General features: G+C 48.2%; 1 protein-coding gene across 1 annotated transcript; it reads right to left on the reverse strand.

The window, feature by feature from the left end:
- Positions 1–1,746: 1,746 nt before the first annotated feature.
- On the reverse strand, positions 1,747–24,188 carry SUB1 (SUB1 regulator of transcription). The gene is made up of 5 exons (XM_056848409.1): positions 24,177–24,188; positions 12,839–12,911; positions 8,447–8,566; positions 3,882–3,990; positions 1,747–2,008 (listed from the first exon to the last, which is right to left on the reverse strand). The coding sequence occupies exons 2-5, from the start codon at positions 12,908–12,910 to the stop codon at positions 1,929–1,931; spliced, it is 381 nt and encodes a 126-aa protein (XP_056704387.1). The 5' UTR covers position 12,911; positions 24,177–24,188; the 3' UTR covers positions 1,747–1,928.
- Positions 24,189–25,132: the final 944 nt, after the last annotated feature.

Below are 25,132 nucleotides of genomic sequence, written 5' to 3' on the forward strand. Positions count from 1 at the left end.
CTCCAACGCTCATGTGGAGGAGTGGGGAATCAACCCCGGTTCTCCAGATCAGAGTCCGCCGCTCCAAACCACTACACCACGCTGGAACAAACATTCCCTCCGTTCTTAGAATCCAGGCTTTCTTTTGTGGGGATTCTCTCTGCTTCCAGTATTTTGCAAAGTTGAGGCTCACTGTTGGTATAAAGCAAAGCATGATACCATGCTATTTTCGTGGAACTGGAGCCCCTGAAACCTTTGATAAAGCTAGCAGAAAAGAATTTGCACCAGTGCTTGGATAGGAGAAATCTTCAAACCGGTAGTCAGCAATTTGACTGAAAGGGCATCATTACACTGGGTGTGTGTGTGCTAAAGTCACCTGTTCTCCGTTATCATAATCCCGGATACTCATTGGGTAGGGCCTGATGATGTTAGGAGTGAGGTCATGGGTGGGGCCTGGCGATGTCACCTTGAACAGTAGTATTGCTACACCCCAGAAGGTACCCAGGGCCGGCGCTACCATTAGGCTAACGAGGCGGTCACCTAGGGCACAGATCTCAGTGGAGCGCAGAACTGGCCCGAGGGGCAGTTTTCAACAGATTAGTTTCTTGGAAAAAATGCAACTGACAATTTATATTTTTTATTTTAAGTACCACAACAGTGCTATGGAATGTAGCTAATTATAACGTCTTACAAAAAGTTTTGTGCTTTTATTTTTTCTACAGGACATGTGTTTTTGAAAATTGGTTAGCAATTTGGGGGGCACAGAAAGTTAGCCTTGCCTAGAGTGCAAAAATGAGTGGCACCGGCCCTGTAAGTACAAGGTATCTTGGCGTAGTAGTGATCATATGTCTATCATATGGCTATTTACCTAACCAAGGAGTACAAACAACATGGAAATCAACCATGTAAAATGTACTTGAGCTTGTAGTGGCAACTATTGCCTTCCATTTGGATGTGAGGGCAATCTGGCGGCGACATCTGTCATCCCATTGATCGCCAGGGTTGATTCAGCTGATCTTATACATCTTCTTAAGATCCTTAGGTGAAAGGTGCCATCTGTAAAACAGTACCAGTACTCCCTGGTAGTTTGTGAAGAAGTAAATTTTATCTTGGTTGTCCACAGTGATTCCCACTGCTTCTTCGGGACCATCTGTCCAAAATTCGGCATCCATTTTTGGCACATTATTTTGATTTACAGAGTGCACACAGCCATGATCAGAAAGGCCAGCATTACGGCAAAGTTACACAAATCTGTTCAAGAGTCCCTCAAAAATGTTAAAACAGGTCAAGGTGGTGGTGTTCTCCATTTGAATCCACGTGTGCCACGTTACCAAAGGGAGTCATCGATACATGCCTCCAAAGCAACAGAATAAGTTGAACTTATAGGGATAATCACAGGAAAGCAAAATGTAAGGCGGGACCCCATTGTCAGTTTCAAAACCTGCGAGTTGCAGGTCTGCTCTGAGAAAGGGGAAGCCTGACCACAGCACAGAGCAGAGACGGTAAGAAGGCCTTATCCTCACTGTCTGACTCACAGGGTATTTCCACAACTGACAGGAAAACACCATTTGGTGTATACGCGGCCCACACCCCTCATTACTAGACAAGTCAAAAATGGAGAGAGAAAAAAATATCAAATCAAGACTCTTTTCAGTCAAAACGGCCATCAACAATACCACCACACTCAAAGAGTATTAACTGAACGTGTTTTTTATTTTACACCACGACGTGAGAACGGAACACCATGTTTTAATAAAAGTATACACATTTGTAACTTCACTCAGAATACACTTTTAATAATGCACATTAAAAAAGCGTCCTCATCTTACAAATTGTTTTTTGCGATCCAAATATACAATAGCTTGGAACAAATAAGTTTAGAAAATGAATGCCAAATGTAAAAAGACTACTTAAACCTCTAACAGTAGAGTTCCGGTATGGCTCGGCCTTTACAGTTTTCTTACTGCATCGTCGATGTCGGAAATCTGTTCCTTCAACTGGCTCCACTGCTCTGGATTTAAGGAAATACCTGAAATGGAAATAAACCCTTATTTTGCAGAGCACCTGCTTTGCATGCAACAGGCCTCAGATTTCATCCCCGGCCTCTCTAATTAAAAAGATCTTAGGTCGCGGATCTTGGGACTCTTATTCCCCAAACCCTTGGGAACAATTCCTAGCTGGAGAAGCCATCTTTAAATATGTGAAGGGCTGTCATACAGAGGATGGTGTGGAGTTGTCTTCTGTTGCCCCAGAAGGTCGGACCAGAACCAACAGGTTGCAATTAAATCAAAAGTTTTCAGGGTAAACATTAGGAATAACTTCCTGATAACTCCTGGTGAAACCTATCCAGTACTTTTTATCCCATTCTTCTCCCAAGGACCTCATGGAAGCAGACATAGTTTTCCCTTTCCTGTTCTATGCTCACAACCAACCTGAAATTTCCAAATCCAATGAAAAATGTCCAGGCATCTCACCCACCAAAGGTCACCTATCTATACTTCAAAAACCTCAACATCAGAGAGGTTCCACATGCTTGTCCTTCCAACTGTTGGCATGGACATTGCACCAATTCCCATCACCCCAAGAAGAATAACGGCAGATGAATGGCAGAACTCAGACACAGAACTGACATGGGATGGCTGTGGTTTCCCCATGAAGTTGCATACATCCTTTTTAAAGTTAAGTTTCTTGCAATTCCGCTTTTTAAAAAAATCACACAAGCATCTCAGGACTGAAAAGGACATACCTGAGAGGGTTAAATATAAGTTGGCCTATTCTTGTCCTGGTGCTATTTACATTCTGTAATCATCAGCATCCTTTCAGATTTTTTCTGTGCACCAAACAAAGGTAGCAGAAACACAAAAATACCATCCGGAAGCCATGCCCATTTGCACGCCTGGCTCAGACATGAGAGCCAGAGTTTAGCGACCTGGTGGTGAGGTCAGGTGTGCCCTCTCCTGCTCCCACCTGCTCAGGCTTTGTACTGCGAGAGATTGTTTCCAATCTGGGCTAAGATGAAACCGAGCAGGTTTCTGATCTCACTTTGAAAACCTGAGAAGGAAGAGGTCAAAAAGGAACCTGTGCCAGGGGGGGACAGGCAGAGGAGGGGAAGGGCAGACCTTGAAACTATAACCTTCTGTGTCTGAACTGGGCACCTAAGATTACTGGTCCTGAAAAGCGTGACTTCCAAGTAAGCCTCAGGGACTATGTCCAACCTGCTCATTTCCGCCTTTGTAGCATAAAGAAGCACAGGGGAAACACCTGACTGCATTCAATTGGCATTATTGTGTGACCACAGTTCAGAGTAACTGAGGAAGGAAGATAGTATTTCACGGCTGCCTTTAACAACAGCACTAAAGCAGGAAGGAGGTTCTCCTCCTTACAGTAGAGTCAAGCCACCCGTCAGAACTCATCCTCCCGTAAAACCACCAAAGGTACAGGATTCCCTAACCCTCTACTGCAGGGGTCCCCAACGTGGTGCCTGTGGATGCCATTGCGCCTGCTGACACCTTTGCTGGCGCCCGCCAACTGTTTTAAGGAAGTAGGCGGGGCCAGGTAGGGTTCTTGTCCAGTAAGACTTGATTGGAGATTTGATGGGCTGTGCAGCACAATAATCTACTCTGTGTTACCGAAGATTGGCTGCTGTAATCGTTTTGTAACTGGCTCCGCCTCTTGCAGCAGCCATTTTGTGGCATCCATTTTGTTGTTGCGCCCACCATGCAGCGTCAGAATTCCAAATGTGCCCGCAGGTTCAAAACGGTTGGGGGTACCCCTGCTCTACCGCATCTGGTCACCTCCATTCAATGTCTTATATTCAGACACAAGGAACACTTACCCTGAAGTGGAACAAAACTGCGTTTAACGCTACGTAAAAGCACACAACCATCACACAACCAAATTACCTTTTCTGCCGGGTTTCATTTCACCTTCTTGGTCCATCCAGTATTCTCTAATATCAATTAGGACTTTGCCTTTAAAATCACGAACACTGACATATCTCATTTTACCAATCTGCCAATAAATCAGAGAACTCACATCATTATTTCAACAGACACAAATAGCCGCCCCCTTCAAGCAATACTAAAGGCCCACAGACAGAGCAACACCGGTCTGTAGTTTATTTCTGAGTGAGATTATGGGATAAAGCGCTCCCTCCCCAGTGAAGCCTCTCACAAGTAAACAAGAAATGACAGCCCAGGAGGACAGGAGGGGTTCAAAATCTGGCTTTTTAATCTGAAGCCCAAACCAAGCTGAATTATTGCCTTTGCAGAACCATGGATCTTTCCATTCAGTAGTAGGAAGGACAGAGGATATGGAAACAGTCCCCAAAGGAAATAGAAGACAGACTCTGTGTCTTTGCTCAATAAAGATTAAAAAAACCCCTCAGCCTCTACCTTCAGAAATATGAATGCAAACTTAAGTTCACAGATAAAACTAGAATATACAAGCTGGTCTCCGCAACAATCTGGTACCTTGTTTAATGGTGGGCCATGACCTAATTCACAGAGAAATTAGAGACCCAAATTGGCCTGAGTACTAAAACTTGTCTAGAAATTTAGCAAGTAACTATGACGTGCCAGGATTACAAGCACTTGACAACAGTCGGCAAAGGCTACCAAAGAGGCGTACAGTTTGTCTGCAGCCAGGAACACAGAAGACCTGTCAATTATTTAAAAATGGGATGCTGTGTATGAAGGGACAGGGACAAGAGGCATGAATACTAAGAAAGGGATAGATTCTACCTAACTGGTCAGATCATAAACAGGCCTAGTCATCAGGGTGGTCCTTAAACCTAAGTTTAGATTCGTAGCATCAAACTGAGATGTGAGTAGTTCAGAGATTACAGTATGCAGGAAATCCCAGTGAGGGGGGGGGGGAAACCCCATCCTGAAACCGTTGATGTAGGAAGTGGTGGTATTAACAGGATGCTGGGGTTAGAAAAGTTAAGAGCCGATACTTCTTCAAAAGCCTAACTGCTGAAAGTACAATAAGAATGGTGTTAGGATGAAGGGCTCTTACAGCTGGGCAGGGAGTCATACTAATCTGGCCAAGGCTAAGTTACTGTTACCTGTACTTTTCTGTTTACAGTTAAGTGTGGACTAATTTGCTTCAGTACCTATTAACCACACCTTCACACTGCTGCATGTTGGATACAACATCTTCAACAGGGGTTACGTATCACACAATCCTGATATTTTTGGAATTTCTAGCATCGAAGATCTCACAATTGTTCTGAACAGATACCTGCTGTAGGCAGTGTGCAATCTTGATGCAATCTGTAAGATAAGGAAGCCACTCCAATTTCTGGTCTGCTTCTTTAACATTTGACTCCTACACGTGCTTCATGCTCTGTGCTAGTAAAAAGCCACACAAGTAGAACCCTGGCCCCTCCCACATTAACATTCCCTTTCCCGTCTGCAAGAACACCCCCTTGGTCCCCATCCATTGTAAACACAGCAGCTTCCTGAGTCTCTCCGCTTGTCCTTCTATGGTTTTACTCGTTCATAGCCAGCATTTGCAGCTACTCTTAGGGTGGCCCATGCAGGGGCTCCCAGGAGCTAAATCCTGAAGTAAGATATGGTTATGGTAGTTGTACACAGCACAGCTGTTCTATCAACAGAAGCACGTTTTTGATTGAGGTAGCCAAGGGACTGAGTATTAGCAACAATACTCAGCATTCATATAGCATTCTAAGTGCCCAAGTCGCTTCACCTGTGTTCTCAGCAATCCTTACAACCACCCAGTAATGTAATCCTTTAAAGCCTTACACGGTCTGGGATCATCGTACCTGCGGGATCGCCTCTCCTGGTAGGCCCCGCAAAGAGCCTTACGCTCTACTAACAGTAATCTGCGGGTGGTCCCCAGCCCGAAGAATGTGTGACTGTCCTCAGCAAGGGCCAGGGCTTTTTAGGACTCGGGCCTGGTGGAATAGTCTTCCACCAGGGCCCTGTGGGATTTTAAGGAGTTCCGCAGGGCCTGTAAAGCAGAGCTGTTCCACCAGGCCTATAACTCAGGACAGCCGTGAGAGGATCCAACATTACTGGCCTCCCCAACCTTCCCCCTCACTCTTGACATCTGTGGGGGGTTGACCTGCTGATATCTTTTTACATGGTGGCACCTGGGTAAATTTAAGGCCACCTGTTTTATGAGTTTATTATATGTTTTACTGATGTTTATTGAGGTTGAACACATGAAGCTGCCTTATACTGAATCAGACCCTTGGTCCACCAGTCAGTATTGTCTACTCAGACCAGCAGCAGCTCTCCAGGGTCTCAGGTCTTTCATGTCACCTACTTGCCTAGTCCCTTTAACTGGAGATGCCGGGGATTGAACCTGGGACCTTCTGCATGCCAAGCAGATGTTCTACCACTGAGCCACAGCCCCTCCCTGTTCCTGATGTTTTAATGATGTCTGATAATTTTATGTATTTTAGTGGTTGTTACACGCCCTGAGCCTGGCTTGCTGGGGATGGGGATGAGGGTGGGCTATAAATGTGAAAAATAAAATAAATCCAATAGTATCATTACATCACAGATGGAAGCTGATGGTAACTGGCCTAAGGTCACTGGGAAAGCTAACAGGGGGGGCTGTGGCTCAGCAGTAGAGCATCTGCTTTGCATACAGAGGGTTGTCCCTGGCATCTCCAGTTAAAGGGACCAGGTGATGTGAAAGACCTCTGCCCGAGACCCTGGAGAGCTGCTTCCGGTTTGAGTAGACAATACTGACTTTGATGAACCAAAGGCCCGATTCAGGACAAGGCAGCTTCACGTGGAGCTCTCCGGCTCAAGCCCTTAACGCCAAGCGGCTCAGCAGTTTTAACCCAAGCCACAACCATGACGCTGCTAATTATAAAGGTGACATTTTAAAAAACTCTAACCCTGTCATCAGCATCCTTAAGTCCTCTCATGCGCACATACTTAAGAACATTCGCCAATGCACCGCCTACACTGGATTAGCAAGGATCTGACCACACTGAAAATACACGGGCTGTCAAATATAGCCCCAATGCCATGAGGGTTCCGGTAATCTTGACCTGGTCAGGGCACTTTTCAAGTACAATCTTCCAGTCGCTTCCACAACCGTTTCACAACACAGCCTTCTAGTCCACGGTTCAGTACAGCTCTCCTCGGTGTGAACATCACATAACACAAGCCAAATTTCTCAGCAATGCAGAGTTACTTAATGTGTCTTTCACAGGCCAACTGGGACTATTTGGCCTGACTGGTGCTAGACAAACCCAGACTGGTTGCTCTCCTCTTCTAGCCTAGCTTCCCTGAACATGCAGGAAAACTCTGTTGGCTGGGGGAAGCTCAGCTGGACTCTCTTGATATGTCACGCACTTGGCCTTGCGTTTGGTTTGACCTGAAACACTCATGCTTTGAGGGGGGGACCAAAAAAGCAAATGCAAAACCCACAATGCATCAGTATGTAAGTCATATCAGCACACGGGTGGCTGCATTCTACTGAGCGCCGGATAGATTACCTTTTATCTAATTAACTAGAATTACCTTAGTTGCAACCTGAGGTGTCGATTTCAAGGGGGGGGGAGAAGCGGAGAAGAATCTTTTCCTGGGATTCCAAAACAGGCATCAACAGAAAGTGGCCAGGAGCAAGGCTGGGAGAAGCCTAAGCCTCCTCTAGCATTCTCAAGTTACTTTGACGCTCAGATCTAGAGGGGTGTGTGTGTGCGGATATGAAGGACACACAGACTCAGGGAGTTGTGAAATTGAATGGCAGTGCAGGGGCCATTAACTCTTTCCCAGCGGCAAATCAACTTCTTTCCCCGTTTCCTCACCTGCAGGGGTCCCTGTATTTCATCCCACGGACAGAACAAACTTCTATTCTGGGGAAGGCAGGAAGAATCCCCCACTCTCAGCTACAGCTTGGATTTTCTGATTGTTTCTTCTGGTTGTGCTATTGGTTTTGTCCCATGGGAGAAAAAAGACCAGCATCCCACCTCCAGACAGTAGAAACCGCCAGTCTAGATTTTCAGGAGTCTATGGATTAGGCTTAGGCACAACAGCAATGCTCTAAGTTTTCCCAATAGTGCAACAGAAATCCACGTGCCTTACCCCCTTTTGTGTTACTGGCAACTATTGAAGGTAGGTGCAAAATAAATAAATAAATAAACGCCCGGTGTTTGCAAGAACGAAGATACTGGACACATGCGGGTCAGGTCCTCCATTTTCCTTTCCACAGCTATCGCAGCATTGAAGAGTGGTACAACCAAGCTCAAATGCCAGCATTCTACATGTCTGCAAGTTGACTGCTTTAATTCCTTGACGCCATACCGGTCTAATCTTTACAAGCTATGAAAAAGACAGATTTCTCCCCCCCCCCTTCCAGTGAGTATAATAGGTCTTTTATTCCCTCTGCACAGTTCAATTATAAATGCACGGTGCAGTCTGCCCGAGAGACCCCACCACCACCACCAGATGCTCTCCGATCCAAGGATGGCCATCTTTACCTGAAACATGTTCTCATCTCTGTTGCCACTTTGTTTGGAGGAAGCCGCGCCTTTAGAACTCTCGCCGGTCTTCTGTTTCTTTACAGGCTTTTCGGGGGCTGCCTGTTTTTTCCGTTTCGCCTTGAAATTTAAAAAATCAAAACGAGGAGAGGGTGAAAAACACCAGTACTTAGATTCTGAAGCCAATTAGTCTCTCCTCTCACCGTGTGGGGAGCATTCAGTCCAAGCGTCTCGTTCACTCCCGGTGAAAGCAAAGTTAACACAATAGAGAAGGGACACTTTCATGAGACTGCCACAGGGCCCTGTTTAATCTTCTAAATATATGCAAGGGTAGAAAATGCGGCTTTTTGGAAAACTGCATCAGAGGTATAGCCCTCCTCTTCTCCAAGACTACAGAGTACAGGAAAGCTTCAAAAGAACTATCAATACAATAGGCAACTTGATGTACAAACACACAGCACACTATTTACTTGAAAGGACTGCACCCCATAAAGACACATTTTTTGGCTTCATGAGAAAATCTTTTGATTAATGTAAAGGTTTATAACATTAGGAAGTGCCATATTCTCGTTATTACATCTTTCCGTTCTAGACACAAATTCCGTATTTATCTACAGCGGGCAGGAAGAAGCCAACTGGCAACCCTATTAAATTTTCTCACATTTTACAGGGTCTCTTTTGAGTCTAGCCTAATGGTTCCCAACCTGTGGGTTGCGACACCCTTGGGGGTCGCGAAGTGTTTTCTGGGGGGTCATCACCATGTTTCTGGGAGAGGCCGCCCCGCCTCGCCCGCCGAGTCCCTGCGAAGCGAAGCGCCCCAGGCAGGTGGACGGGCTGTCTGGTGCGCTCCCTCCAGCGCGCAGCCACATGCGCCTCGGGCCGGCGGGGGCGCCCACAGGCATGATGCGGCTGCTGCTCCTTCTCCTCCTCACGGGAACGCAGGTAAGGCAGCGGCGGTGGGATGCCCGGTCTCTGCAGCTCGGTTCCTCCGGCCGGCCTGCCCGCTGGGTGGGCAGCGGCTCCCCCGTGCCCGCCCGCCTGCAGGAGCGCCGTCAGGCACGCGGGCCTGCTTGCGCCCGAGTGCCGGGGCTCCCGCCGCCCAGGGCCAGAAGGCCACCTCGGATGGGCTAGCTGCGCGCGCGCTGTGGAGAGGCCCCGCGGCCGCCGCCTGCCTTGCCCGCCGCCGGGCCACCCGTCACTTTCCGCCAGGTGCGGCAGTTGCGCTCCCCTGGCGAGCAGCCAGGTGCAGCAGGCCGAGGAGGCGCCCCCGCTGCCCGGGCCGCCCTCAAGCCCACGGGCCGGGGGAAGACGTCGCCCTCCTGCCAAACCCGAGCGGGGCACCTGAGCGGGCGGCGTCAAAGCTGAAGCTGAACAAGGCCGTCGGGCCGGCAGAGGCACCAGGGGCTCTGGCGGAGGGAGGGCTCGCACCCCACCACACCCTTTTCACTGGGGGTGGGGAGAGAATGCACCGGGGCTCTTTTGCATGCCGCCGAGCCGACGCCCCGCCACAAGCCTCTTCCTATTGCTTCCCAAGGCCTCCCTATCCCACACGCAGGCCACCATGCTGGACCTGGAAGACACCAAAACGTGCAAGTCAGCCCTCCTTGTCAACTCTGTGAGTCCAGCAAGATTTTGCAGAGGAAAACTCTAGGTAGGGTTGTAGAAGAAGAGTTGGTTTTATATGCCGGCTTACAATCGCCTTGCCTTCCCCTCCCCACAGCAGACACCCTGTGAGGGAGGTGGGGCTGAGAGAGCTCAAAGAGAACTGTGACTAGCCCAAGGTCACCCAGCTGGCTTCAGGTGAAGGAGAGGGGAAACCAATCCGGTTCACCCGATTCGCCTCCACTGCTCATGTGGAGGAGTGGGGAATCCAACCCGGTTCTCCAGATCACAGTCCACCGATCTTAACCACTGCACTACCTTGGCTCTGTAATATAGCGCTGGTGAAAAACTGCTCTAGCAGAATGCTTACAGCGGTGATACTGTGTGGTATGCGCTGTGATCCTTGGATCTGACCTGCTAATTCCGACGGTGGTTAGCATCGCTGTCCCTCCTAGCTAGTGCTTTTCCAACTGGAAAGCACTTCGGTGATGTGGCTTTGACCACTTCCCTTGGGAAGCTATCCTGCAAAGGAAACTTTCTGCTTAAACATGTAAATGCTTTTTTATGCAAATGTGGCGGGGGTCACAGGTTACTTGGCAATTGTAAAAGGGGGTCGCGACTCGAAAAAGGTTGGGAACCACTGGTCTAGCCTATTTACCTACCAAATTGAGTTGCATCATCTTCATTCTGGGCCAAGGCAAATTAACAGACTGGACATCCGCTCGGACATTTAATCTCCAACATCCGAGAACTCTGTTTCACATAATGAAAGCTCTGTATCTTACTGGCAAACAATGAGGAACCCCCAGAATCAGAAGCTGATATTTGAAGCCATACTTAGCATGTCAACATATATGAGAAAATTTCAGAGGGTAGTCATGTTGGTCTATGGCAGAACAGGTAGATTCGAGTCCAATAGCATCTCAGAGACCAACAAGATTTTCAGGGTATGAGCTTTCGAGAGTGAAAGCTCTGGATGTTGAACACTGAATCTGACCAAGGGAACTTTGACTCTCAAAAGCCCATACCCTGAAAAGCTTTGTTGGTCTCAAAGATGCTACTGGGCTTGAACCTAGCTATGCAAGAGAGGAACTCTCTCTAAGGACAAACACTTCAAAAGGACACCATCAGCAAATGTTTAAGCTATCTTTAAGTACCTTTACAGCAAAATCCTAATTGGAGGGGGGGTTCGAAGCGGCTTAGGAGCCAGTGAGAGACCCCTGCGCTGGCAGTAGTGCCACTTGCACCAGCTAAACTGACATTAACGCCAGCACTGGGCAACTTATGCTAGCTTTGGGGAGCCACACGGCCACACAAGCCACGGGCACAGGCGCAGCATCACCAGCAGCATTTCCCCAGCGCAAGAGCTCATGCCGGCGTCAAGGGGGTGTTCCTGGGGGCAGAGCTGACTTTAGTCAGCTCCCAAAGCCCTTTTGGCCCAGGATCGCCCGCTTTGGCCAGTGCTGAGTTACGCCTGCAGAAAAGGAGGCATAGCCTCATGAAATCCTTTGGAGGAGTTTCATAGGGTTTTGTTGAAATTACCTTTTTGGCCTTCCTTTTTCCATCTGGGAAGCCGCTCAGGAGGCAGTGCAGCTGTGCCATCCCCAGGCGCTTAACCAACCCCCCTTAGGACTGCGCTCTCTGTAATTGGCAGAGATCTGAGTACCGAGAATGACAGACCTAACCACGTTTACAGCAGAGACCAACAACGTCTCCCCTTCCAGAAAGGCCCTTATGTCCTTGTGAGGGCGATACAGGTACCTCTCCACCATGTTCTTGGGATATTAAAACCAATAGGGAGCCTCGCATCCAACTTCCAGCTTTACTGGGGCTCAAAAACGTCTTATTAGGCATGCCATTATGACATTTCGTTTAAATCAGCATTTAGCTCGGCTAGCTCTAAACTGCCAACCCTGAACACAGCGTCCGAACTGCTGTGAGCCAGGCAGTTACTGTAGAACGCTATCTAAAGGTGTTTTTTTAAAGAGCCAACATATTGCTCTAACTCTGCTTTTAAAAAATTGATGACAAGCCAAATTCTGAAAGATCCTTGGTCTGCAGCCGTCTACATGCTGAGATGCTACAAAGCGCCCCTGCAAGAAACAGGGGCATCGTTAAAGAGATGCACCCAGAAATGAGGGGTTATTAATTTTTTACTGTGTTGTTGCCTTCCGAAGGATTTGGTTATCAAACATTCATATGACAAGTTGGTTTATGCACAGCATGCACGTGTGTGTGTGTATAAGAAAAAGATCTTCTGCAAGACTCCAGAGATTTTGAGTAGTGACAGGAATGAAAACTGAGCAAACCTAATCAAGACGCTTTGCTCCCAAGAACATCCCATGTAAAACTGAAATCATTAAGCACAGCACACAATGCATGTTTGGTGAGAATTTATTTTTCTGACTACTAGGCAACATAAGTGTATTTTAATGACTTATCAGAGCAATCCTATGCCAACTGAAATGAACGGGCTTAGACTATAGTAGCTCTCCTCAGGACTGCACTGTACATTAACAAGGTTAGTAACTTAATGGAACATTCACCCAGAAGGTACATTTATGACCAATGCCACCCACTGTAGGGGCCTGTGCGAGGCGGACACTTTTATAAATGCCTTTGGAAAGGTGAAGGGAAGAATTGGTCCCTGGGTGCTTTATGCTACCACTTCCCTAGCCCCCACTGTGTTATATTGGTTGTGCTTTAACATTAAGTTTTAACAGCACTGTGGGCTTCCAGTAGGTACAGCGGAATGAAGGGATAAAAGTATTTTTAAAATAAAATAATCACCTTTTTATCGACTTCGCTGTCTGAATCACTGGCTGATGAGCTCGAAGACACAAGTTCTTTTGATTTAGGCATTCTGAAAGGACAAAAGAAAAAGCTGTGAAAAAATAGTAAGTGCTTGCCACAAAAAAGGCAGAAAAGAGGCTCTTGTGATTTAGGCTGTTACTGCACTAGGTATTCCCAGCGATGTATCAAGTGTTTGGAAATGTTATAAAAAACATCACTTTAAAAGGGTTTTTGGATGCCACGGCTAAAAATGGTTGGAAGCCGTCTTAGTGGTAGCCCCATGATTATAGATCAACTTCTCCAGGGAGGTACGCCCAGCTGCCTTACTTTCGATCTTTAGGAGGCAGTTGCGGACTGCTTTACTTAGGACTACTTTGGATTAAAGTTACTAGCAGTCCTGTGATTTTAAATTTTGGTTTTTATGTATGTTATGCATTCTATTTGATGTAGTTTATCAACATTGTAAGCCGCCTTGAACTCCATAAGGAAGAAAGGTAGCTAACAAATGCTTTAAATAAGTAAATCCAGTCTCACTCCAATATTACATAAAACAATCATTGCCAGACCAGGGATAGCAAACCTTTTTTTGCTGAGAAGAGTGCACAGCCCCGAAAACTGCTTCCCAGGGGGCATGGCAGGTCCTCCCTCCACGTGCTCCCCCATCCCTGTTGGGGTGCCAGTGACACATCAGCCTGCCAAGCCCTGGACCTCCAGCAGGGAGAGCATCAATGGGGGACCAGGTGTGGCTGGGGAACAGAAGAGCACAAGGACAGCCCCTTGCCACCCGCAAGGGAGGAGGAGGAAGGGAAGCAAGAGGCGGGGGCACAGCACTGTGGTGCACCACAGCCAGACCTGTGGAGCTTGAAGGGGCTGCTACCACCCTGGTGCCAGCCAAGCACCGGGACAGCTCTGCCAGGACAGCCTCACTGCCCGCAGATGAGACTTACACAGCCCTACGCTGGCACATTCCTCCTGCTCTGGCTCGTGGCATGTATGAAAAGGCCTGCAAGCAGGCAACGGTCCAGAGGGAAGCTCTTACAAAGGATGCCCACTGTTTACCTGCACTTAAGCCTTGGAGCTGGGCTGAAAAATACAGCCAGCTCACAGCTGGCTGCGCCTTCCAAACATGCAGGGAAGCATAGCGAGACCCACCACAAGTGACTAGTTGCTCCTGACCAATAGGTTGGTGGCCCCGGTCCTGGAGTGACCAGACCTTGTTTTTAATGGCTTTTTAAAATTGTTACAGTGTTATAATTGCAAGCAGCCTTCGAGGAGGCCTCTGATCAGGCGGCGCAGAGAAAGCCTAAATAAAATTTGTGTGTTAAGTTCTGTCAAGTCGCTTCCGACTCATGGCGACCCTATGAATGAAAGTCCTTCAAAATGTCCTATCTTTGACAGCCTTGCTCAGATCTTGCAAATTGAAGGCTGTGGCTTCATTTATTGAGTCAATCCATCTCTTGTTGGGTCTTCCTCTTTTCCTGCTGCCCTCAACTTTTCCTAGCATGACTGTCTTTTCCAGTGACTCTTGTCGTCTCATGACGTGACCAAAATACGACAGCCTCAGTTTAGTCATTTTAGCTTCTAGGGTCAGTTCAGGCTTGATTTGATCTAGAACCCACTGATTTGTTTTTTTGGCAGTCCACGGAATCCGTAACCCTCTCCTCCAACACCACATTTCAAAGGAATCTATTTTCTTCCTATCAGCTTTCTTCACTGTCCTGCTTTCACACCCATACATTGTAATAAGGAATACGATGGCATGAAATTTACTGACGTAATAAAAAGAAAACAATTAGTTAATTGTGAAGAACGCAACACAGACTTCAGTGCTGTCTCCAATCTTACACGATTTATAGTTTGACTAAAATTTGTAATTTGACCTGCTTGCCTCTTCATTTTTAATTTTTTTTGTCAGCAAATATGTACCGTATATACTCGCGGATAAGCCGAGTTTTTCAGCCCCAAAAATGGGCTGAAAAAGCCGGCCTCGGCTTATACACGGGTCAATACGGGGGGGGGAGGGAGGGAGGGAGGAGGGAGGGGGGAAACTTACCACCGTTGCCGCCGCCGGGCCCGTGCCGCTTCCTGCCACTGGGAGCGGCCTGGGGCAGCCTCCTGCAGCCGCAGGAAGGCTGCCCCCCCCCCCGGCATTTTTCCCGGGCGGGAGGGGCCATGGGAAGCCTCCTGCAGCCGCAGGATGGCTGCCCCGGCCCTTCCCGCCCCCCCCTGCCGTTTTTCCCAGGCGGGAGGGGCCTTGGGCAGCCTCCTGCAGCCGCAGGAAGGCTGCTCCGGGTCCCCCTGGGCCTCGCCGCCACTTCCTCCCGCCAGGAGCGGCCTGGGGCAGCCTCCTGCAGCCGCAGGAAGGCTGCCCCGGCCCCCCCGGCATTTTTCCCGGGCGGGAGGGGCCATGGGAAGCCTCCTGCAGCCGTAGGAAGGCTGCCCAGGCCCCCGCGCCGCCGCCGGACCCTCGCCGCTGGAGAGCCTTTCAGGTAAGCCTGCGGGGGGGGGGGGTTATAAGCCGACCCTCGGCTTATACGCGGGTACGTAATTTTCCCCATTTTTGGGGAGAAATTAGGCACCTCGGCTTATACACGGGTCGGCTTATACATGGGTATATACTGTACTTTCTGTAACCAGCTTAAAGACTGCCCAACACTTACATTTTCTGCCTAGTGAAACAGGCTTAAAAAAAATGTGAATAAGTTTGCGACAACCAATGAATCCTTTACATTCAAGATTGTAATATATATATATATATATATATATATATATATATACACACACACACATTCAAGATTGAATGTGTGTATATATATATATATATATATATATATATATATATATATATATATATATATATATATTACAATCTTGAATGTATATATATATATATATACATTCAATCTTGAATGTGTGTGTGTGTGTATCTCTCTCTCTGACCATGAAAGCCTTCGACAATATTCTGATTTCAGTTCTTTTAAAAAAGAAGTTTCTATTCTTAATGTGCTAGGTAGAACTTCATTCCCCCCTGCTTTTGGTTTTTTATACTCGGTCTGTGCAATTCAACGTGACGAAAAGCAGCTCTTCAAAAATCCTAAAATGAATTTTAAATGCGGAGTCCTCCAGGCCTGGTCTTCCACATTTGACAGAATATCAAGATGGGAGAATAGGCAGTACCACTTCAAAGTACAGGTGTACGTGTGTGGGAATCACATATTTGAAGCTCCCCTATGTTTAAAGTTCCCTTCACGTTGGACACTAGCTCTGCAGGAGAAGGGGTAGTTAGAATTTCTCATGGATGCACTCTCTGTTTGCAGGGAGCTTTTATCAGTCAGCTGAGAGCCAGCGCAGTGCAGTGGTTAAGAGCGGTGGTTTGGAGTGGTTGGATTCCCCACTCCTCCACATGAGCGGTGGCCGCCAATCTGGAGGACCGGATTGGTTTTCCCACTCCTACACCTGAAGCCAGCTGGGTGACCTTGGGCTAGTCACAGCTCTCTTAGAGCTCTCTCAGCCTCATCTACCTCACAGGGTGTCTGTTGTAGGGAGGGGAAGGGAAGGTGATTGTAAGCTGGTTTGAGTCTTCCTTAAGTGGTAGAGAAAGTCAGCATATAAAAAACAACTCTTCTTCATTCAGCAGTGATATACTTAATCCCACTACCTCATTCAGCTGCATAGGTAGAGCCAACCTCATACACAGAACATGGATATAATGCACAATCGCAATATAAACTGTTCAGGACAAGTTGGATTGTGTTTTAGAAAGAAAAGTTTTCGATAGGCGACCATCTCAGGGGAAAGAACATGGCTTGAAAGGGACTCTTACACGACCCAACTCTGGCTGACCCAGCAGGAAAAGCAACTGTAAGTCTATAAAGAGTTAAGGAGGAAGATGTAAGATCATTGCTATGCACCTAACACCACGTCATACATGACCTGACTGGGCTAGGAGGCAGAGAAAGATCTGCTCCATTTTGTCCAACCACAACCCGCTTCAGTGTTTCAGTCTTTGGGGCTAACAGAGCAACTCCTGGCTTTCTGCAGCTGTTGTTTTGTCTGGCTGAAGAAAAATTCTGCCTGAACTGTTCTGTTCCCTCTAACATGGTATACTTCCTGCAACACAATTCAACTCTGCCAGCCAGCCATCTTAGCTGTATCTTAGGCCCATATTAAAGACAATATATGATACTGAGAGCCCATCACAAACACGCACAACGGTAACTGCTACACAATAACCGCTGGGATACTTGGGGAAGGCCACCAAGACCAAAACTGCCTTCTGCTGACCAGAGGACCTCTGTCAGATATAAAATCCATTACTCTTGTTATTTCCAGTAAAAGCCATTATCCATAACTTGTGATAATCAGTGAATAACTGCGGTAGTCCTACTGCTTAACAGAACTAACAGCTTATTCTCTGAAAGCCTTACAATTGTATATTTTTATTTTTTTACATTACGTTTTCAAATGCAATAAAGGGAAATGATTGCCTGAGATTGCTTTATCACCAATGAGACTTTAGCAACACTCGAGGAGATTTCATTTCGTCTTGAATTATGCTGTGGGGAATGGATTCATAAAAAAATGTTGTGTCTCATAACAGGTGAATACGTTACTAGTCCAAAGACCAGTCTACAAGGACATCAAGCCAATATTTTAAATATCCCTAGATGGACAATTACAGGCAAGTGATATCAAGGTGGCTAGTTTTTTAAAGGCAATGAGTCTATTAGAGGCCTCTACAAACTACTTCTAACAGCAAAAATGCTATAAATAAAAGACCCAATACAGCCACCAAAACTCTACAACAGGATTTTTTAAAATGAAAGTGTATTTGATATATAGCATATTCCTATCTCAGGGGAGAAATATATATATAATCTGAAGAGTAACAACCGTATCCCAATTTCAGCATGGCAAAGTTCCACATAAGTAAGGGAGAGGAGACAATTATGGCCAATTACCCCCTTCTGAAGCAGCCATTCAATTCCCCCCTAATGCTGCCCCTAGGGGTATCCATCCCTAGGGGGCATTTAGCAGGGGGGGGGAAGGAATCACACTTCTGTGCATGGCTCTTAGATGGGATCCAACCCACAGGCTGTCCACTGAAGAGTCGTTTGATCTTTGAGAGCTTTCCAGAGAAGGAAAGCTGAATTACCTGACCAGGGATTCAAAAACACAGCCATTTAGGAAGAAACAAGTGAAGCTGCAAGAAACGGGGCTTCTTTGGGCAACAAACTGCCTCAAAATCAGGTTGAGGGAAGCTCAAGACGGACAATGTTTGAAATGGGGAAAACATAATGTAAAATGCTGTAAGTTAAAAGGATTCTAAAAGAACTGCAGCTTCCTTCCTCTGCAAAGCCAGCTCCAACCAACCATTACTCCCCTGGCAGCCCCCAAACACCCCGTCAATAACCTGTGTGACCATACTGACCAGCCTCACTACCTAGGGGATTGGGGAGAAGGTACGAAGAGCAGTTTTTCCCAGGCATGGCCTGCCAGAGAATGGCCCTGCCCACCAACCATGGGGAGGTGCCAGGAAAAGCCTCAAAGGCCATTGGAGATGCCAATCTTAAGAGACACTTGCCAGGATGGAAAAAATTCTTACCATTGGCAAGCGGTCGGGAACACTTGAAACTATGGGCGCCTGAACTATGAACAGCTGAAATCTTGGATGAACCACATGATAAGGTACAACCTCTCTCCCAACGTAGGTATTTCAAAGTCGACAAAACAGAGCTTGTTACAACCTCAGGCTGATAGCCTAGCTGGATATTCGGCATTCAGATGTTTTTAAAAGCGAGAACAGAGTTAAGTTGTTGGTCTTTATCGAAAGGAACTGGATTTCTTTTGACCTTTGGAAACAATGGAGCAAGCAAACCATTACATTAACTAAAAATGTGTGCTCTTCAGAGCAGAGAGACAGCTTCTATATTCTTAAAGGCTCCTTGGTCTCCAGGCAGAGCCAGTGCTTGGGTAGCCAGTATGGTGTAGTGGTTAAGAGCAGTGGTTTGGAGCAGTGGGGTCTGATGTCGAGAACCGGGTTTGATTACCCACTCCTCCACATGAGTGGCGGACACTAATCTGGTGAAGTGGATTTGTTTCCCTACGCCTACACATGAAGCCAGCTGGGTGACCTTGGGCAAGTCACAGCTCTCTTAGAGCTCTCTCAGCCCTACCTACCTCACAGGGTGTCTGTTGTGGGGAAGGGAAGGTGATTGTAAGCCGGTTTGAGTCTCTTTTAAGTGGTAGAGAAAGTCGGCATATAAAAACCAACTCCTCCTCTTCTAGTGCAAATGAAGGCAACCCCCACACCCAGGCCTTTCTTTTCCCAGAACCTGCTGATCATCTGGGCAGTGGAGTCAGTGCAGACAGTCGCCTAGGCAACCAGTAATGGCTTGGGACTGAAATTTCACTTGCAGCCCTAAACCTCTAATCACCTATAGTCTGTGCTGGGCCTGCTGCCTAGAGTGATCTGTAGTGGCTTTGGAACAGAAGTCCTGCACAACTGTGGGGAGCTGTGACAAGCTTGCCCCAGGCCCCTCATGAGAACATAACAAAAGGCCTGCTGGATCAGACCAAGGCCATCAAGTCCAGCAGTCTGTTCACACAATGGCTAAACAGGTGCCTCTAGAAAGCCCCCAAACAAGGCAACTGCAGCAGCACCATCCTGCCTGTGTTCCACAGCACCCAAGATAATAGGCATGCTCCTCTGATCCTGGAGAGAATAGTTATGCATCATGACTAGTATCCATTTTAACTAGCAGCCATGAATACCCCTTTCCTCCATGAACATGTCCACTCCCCTCTCAAAGCCTTCCAGGTTGGCAGCCATCACATTTTGGGACAGCGAGTTCCACAATTTAACTATGCATTGTGTGAAAAAATGCTTCCTTTTTATCTGTTTTGAATCTCTCACCCTCCAGCTTCTGCAGATGACCCCGCGTTCTAGTATTGTGGGAGAGGGAGAAAAACTTCTCCCTGTCCACTCTTTCCAAACCATGCATACGTTTATAGACTTCTATCATGTCTCCTCCTCCCCTTACGGGTGTCCCTGTCTCCAGGCAATCCATGATGGGGTGCAAGTGCATTACATTGTGCTGGTTGAGCCCAGACTCCAGCAAGGCTGACGTCATCTAGCTACAAAAGCTTCATGTTTCTGGACATATGCACTCAGGCAAAGCCAGGATGTTACAGACAACCTCCAAAGAAATAGAATGCATCACTTTTGAAAACAATTTTCTTTTCTTCGTGAGTAGATAAGCAGGTAGGCAATCTGCACATAACTGGTCAGGGCTGCAAGGGGTCAGATAAGCCCTCCCCCAATAGATTTGCAGGCTTCCAGCTGGCTGTTTCCGCTTTAGAGTAAGGCTGCTTTGACTACATGTAGTGAGCATCAGGACTGCTTCTCACATCTTCAGAAGGCACGGATTTGCAGTTCCATATTCTGGCAATTCCACCCCAGAAGACCACAGGGGGAGAAAAGACATCTGTAGAATACGTGTAAGGAAACAGCCTTTCCAAGCCTAGAAACCATCTCTCCAGATGGAGCAGTGCGTTTTCCTCTTGACATGACTTTTCCACAAACTTTCTGGCACAGACACACATGTTTTAACTGAACACTAGAGATAGCCCCCCAGGTGCTTCATCAAGGGGATGAAAGGAGGAGAATAAAGAACACCTGAATAAGACATGGGTAAATGCATGGCCCCATAGCGCAGAGTGGTAAGCTGCAGTACTGCAGTCCAAGCTCTGCTCACGACCTGACTCCGATCCTGACGGAAGACGGTTTTAGGTAGCCGGCTCAAGGTTGACACAGGCTTCCATCCTTCCGAGGTCGGTCAAATGAGTACCCAGCTTGCTGGGGGTAAATGGAAGATACTGGCAAACCACCCTGTAAAACAAAGTCTGCCTAGAAAACGTTGGGATTTGACGTCACCCCATGGGTCAGGAATGACCTGGTGCTTGCACAGGGGACCTTTACCTTTTTTTAAATGCATAGCAAACAGGTCACAGAAAAGGAGGCTTTGTGGGGCAGGAACGGGTGGGATCTTATGGTGGGAAATACTGGAATCAAACGATGGAAAGAAGAGAGACTGACAGAGAGAGATGGAGGCAAGAAACAGAATACAGAAGAAACACAATGGGAATACTGCCTAGTGCGCTTTTGATGAAGGAGTCAAACACAAGCTCAGAAACAGCAAAGGTTGACAGTACGAGCATGCTAATAGAAACAGGCCACCAAGCGGCAAGATTGTAAATGTGCAGATAGAATACTTGGAAACAGTGATGCTAGACAGCATCTGTTACATCGTGCAGGCCTGCAAAACACACAGCCCAGAGACAGACTGGGGCTCTTTCATAGCCATCTGCAGCCCAACTCGGGCAGGTCCAAGTACTGATCGTTTTGTGGTTTACTACCACATCTTTTGGGGGAATATCTAAGACCCCTCCAATTAAAGAGAGCCAGTGTGGTGTAGTGGCTAAGAGCGGTGGTTTGGAGAGGTGGACTCTGATCTGGAGAACTGGGCTTGATTCCCCACTCCTCCACATGAGCGGCGGAGGCTAATCTGGTGAACTGGATCTGTTTCCCCACTTCTACCCAGGAAGCCAGCTGGGTGACCTTGGGCTAGTCACACCCTCTCAGTCCCACCTACCCTCACAGGGTGCCTGTTGTGGGGAGAAGGGAAGGTGATTGTAAGCCGGTTTGATTCTGCCTTTACTGGTAGAGAAAGTTGGCATATAAAAACCAACTCTTCTTCTAAAGGGGGGGCATGGGAGGCCTGCATTGTTCCTCTGATTTAGAGGCATACAGAACAATCAGCACATTTTGCTCTGCAACTAGGCTGCATAGCCCACCTATGTTCAAAATGCCTTCACTGGTGTGAACTGGTGGGAGAATTAAATAACCATTGGAATGAAGATGGAAAATGAAAGAGTAGCAGAAAGTCAGAGATCTATACAGGTCTAGAGAAAAGGGCCTTAACCAAAAATGGACTGTACCCGAGAACATACTGGGTTAAAAACATATGTCCTGCAAGATATGGCCACTGGAGCAGGAGGAATGGCCAGAACAGCCAACCTTTTTTTGCAAATGAGCCAAAAGACAAGCCCCCAATCATATAGCCCATATGCACCCCATGCCTCGGTGTGGGTTTTGCCTGTAGTTGGATCAACTAGCAGGAAATATGAGGCCTGACTCTGCTACAGCAAGGTCTGCCGGCCATCTTGCTATCACCCAGCCATGCCATAAAGGCATGGGGCTTGTGATGTTTGTGGCACCCATTTGGCGAGTGGGCTTGCAACGGGAAGGCGAGGGGCTGCAATGCATAAAACACTGGGCGTCACTCAAAACGGGGTGGTGGAGAAAAACACAATTCTTAGGGGGAAAGAAGAAAGTACCTGGAAGACATCAGGGCCTGGAGGAGAGCACCAGGCGCATAAATGCTTCCAATAAATTAATAGAAAAGGGCAAGAGTCCAGTAGCACCTTAAAGACTACCAAAAATATTTTGTGGCAGGGTATGAGCTTTTGTGAGCCGCAGCTCACTTCTTCAGCTATCTGAAGAAGTGAGCTGTGGCTCACAAAAGCTCATACCCTGCCAGAAAATATTTTTGTTAGTCTTTAAGGTGCTACTGGACTCTTGCCCTTTTCTACTACTGCAGACAGACTAACACGGCTACCCACTGTGAATTATCTCCAATAAATTAAATAAATGGGAAGGGGGGGTGAAGAAGTGGAAAGCAAGGAGAGCCTGGGGAAAGAAAAAAAGGGAAAATGGCAACGGGTGGGGAGATGGGATGGGAAAGGATCCATTTTGGGAGGGGGGGTGTTGTTGTTGCTGGAGAAACCTATTTGCACCAGGAAAGGAATGCAAAGGGGGGGGAGCCCCATAGATAACGAGGAAAGAAAGGCAAAGGGGGGGGAGAAAGCCCCATAGATAACGAGGAAAGAAAGGCAAAGGGGGAAAAAAGCCCCATAGATAACGAGGAAAGAAAGGCAAAGGGGGGGGAAAGCCCCATAGATAACGAGGAAAGAAAGGCAAAGGGGGGGAGCCCCATAGATAACGAGGAAAGAAAGGCAAAGGGGGGGGGAGAAAGCCCCATAGATAACGAGGAAAGAAAGGCAAAGGGGGGAAAAAGCCCCATAGATAACGAGGAAAGAAAGGCAAAGGGGGGGGGGAAAGCCCCATAGATAACGAGGAAAGAAAGGCAAAGGGGGGGAAGTCCCATAGATAACGAGGAAAGAAAGGCAAAGGGGGGGGAGAAAGCCCCATAGATAACGAGGAAAGAAAGGCAAAGGGGGGGGGAAAGCCCCATAGATAACGAGGAAAGAAAGGCAAAGGGGGGGAAGCCCCATAGATAACGAGGAAAGAAAGGCAAAGGAGGGGGGAAGCCCCATAGATAACGAGGAAAGAAAGGCAAAGGGGGGGAAGCCCCATAGATAACGAGGAAAGAAAGGCAAAGGAGGGGGGAAGCCCCATAGATAACGAGGAAAGAAAGGCAAAGGGGGGGGGAAAGCCCCATAGATAACGAGGAAAGAAAGGCAAAGGGGGGGGGAAAGCCCCATAGATAACGAGGAAAGAAAGGCAAAGGGGGGGGGGAAAGCCCCATAGATAACGAGGAAAGAAAGGCAAAGGGGGGGGGAAGCCCCATAGATAACGAGGAAAGAAAGGCAAAGGGGGGGAAGCCCCATAGATAACGAGGAAAGAAAGGCAAAGGAGGGGGGAAGCCCCATAGATAACGAGGAAAGAAAGGCAAAGGGGGGGGAAAGCCCCATAGATAACGAGGAAAGAAAGGCAAAGGGGGGGAAAGCCCCATAGATAACGAGGAAAGAAAGGCAAAGGGGGGAAAAGCCCCATAGATAAGCCCCAAAGGGGACGACTAGAGACCCCGTGTCAAGGTGGGGGCGCTGGGCTGAATGCAAACGGGAAGCACCGGGGGGGGGCCAGGTGTGGACTCCTGGAAGGTGGTGGAGAAGGAAAAAAGGGGGAGGGGGAGGCGGGGGCGTTTCCCAGCCGCCATTTTCTCCCTCCCTCTTCCCTTCCCCGCAGATGCTCCCTCCCCCGCCCCCCTTCCCCAGCCCAGCCGCCCCCAAATCCGCCGCCCCGGTTCCCAACGGGGGAAGGGCTGTAAAAAGGACTCCTCCTCCCCGCCACGCACACACACACACGGGGGGGGGGTGTCCGGGGATCGGGGCCGCAAAATGGCGGCTCCCTCTGGCCCCGCGAGCCAGGAAAGGGGGGGAGGGGGGGAAGGAAGGAGGAACGTTCTATTCCCCCCCCCCGCGAGAACAGGGCTGGGGGGAGGAGGGAGAGAGAGAAGCAACGGACACTCACGTTCTATCCGGCACGAGCCTCCCTCTGCTTCCTTCTCTGCCTCGCTCTTTCTCCGTCGCTCCCCCCACCCCCACCACGCTATTGGAGAAGCGGAAGTGACGTCGCCCTCCTCAGCCCCGCCCGCTCGAGGGTGGAGACCTCGCCGGGACTGGCTCCTGCCGGCTACTTACCTTTCCTCCTCTGCAAATGGCGGGCCCGGCGCGGGCCTTGTCGGGTTGCCAGGTTTTGGGGGGCGGAGCCGGAGGAGGGCGGGGTTTAGGGAGGGGAGGGACTTCAGGGCCTTAGCGTCCAATGGCCCAAGCGGCCATTGTCTCCAGGGGAACTGACCTCTATCGGCTGGAGATCAGTTGTAATAGCAGGAGATCTCCAGCTTGTACCTGGAGGTTGGCCACCCTAACTGGAAGAGATGTGTTACCGGCATGACACAGAAGGTGCGGAAAAGAGCAACCAAAATGATTAGGGGACTAGAGCAACTGTCCTATGGGGGGCGGTTAAGATGCTTAGGGCTGTTTAGCTTGGAAAGAAGGCGGCTGAGGGGAGCCATGATAGAGGTCTATAAAATTATGCATGGTTTGGAGAGAGTGGACAGGGAGAAGTTTTTCTCCCTCTCCCATAATACTAGAACACGGGGTCGTCTGCTAAAGCTGGAGGGTGAGAGATTCAAAACAGATAAAAGGAAGTATTTTTTCACACAACGCATAGTTCAATTGTGGAACTCCCTGCCCCAGGATGTGGTGATGGCTGCCAGCTTGGAGGGCTTTAATAGGGGAGTGGACATATTCATGGAGGAGAGGGGTATTCAGGGCTATTAGTTAGAATGGATACTAGTCATGCTGCTTACCTATTCTCTCTAGTATCAGAGGAGCATGCCTATTATCTTGGGTGCGGTGGAACACAGGCAGGATGGTGCTGCTGCAGTCGTCTTGTTTGTGGGCTTCCTAGAGGCACCTGGTTGG

Source organism: Euleptes europaea, chromosome 4, assembly GCF_029931775.1.
Source record: "Euleptes europaea isolate rEulEur1 chromosome 4, rEulEur1.hap1, whole genome shotgun sequence".
Lineage (NCBI taxonomy): Eukaryota > Metazoa > Chordata > Lepidosauria > Squamata > Sphaerodactylidae > Euleptes > Euleptes europaea.

Bases quoted from the DNA above. Each gene is read 5' to 3' on its own strand.
- SUB1 (XM_056848409.1), bottom strand. From the start codon at position 12,910: ATGCCTAAATCAAAAGAACTTGTGTCTTCGAGCTCATCAGCCAGTGAT. The intron at 8,567-12,838 runs GTGATTATTTTA...TTAAATTTCAAG, and splicing joins ACAGCGAAGTCGATAAAAAG to GCGAAACGGAAAAAACAGGC. The intron at 2,009-3,881 runs GTAATTTGGTTG...TTTCCATTTCAG, and splicing joins AATGAAACCCGGCAGAAAAG to GTATTTCCTTAAATCCAGAG.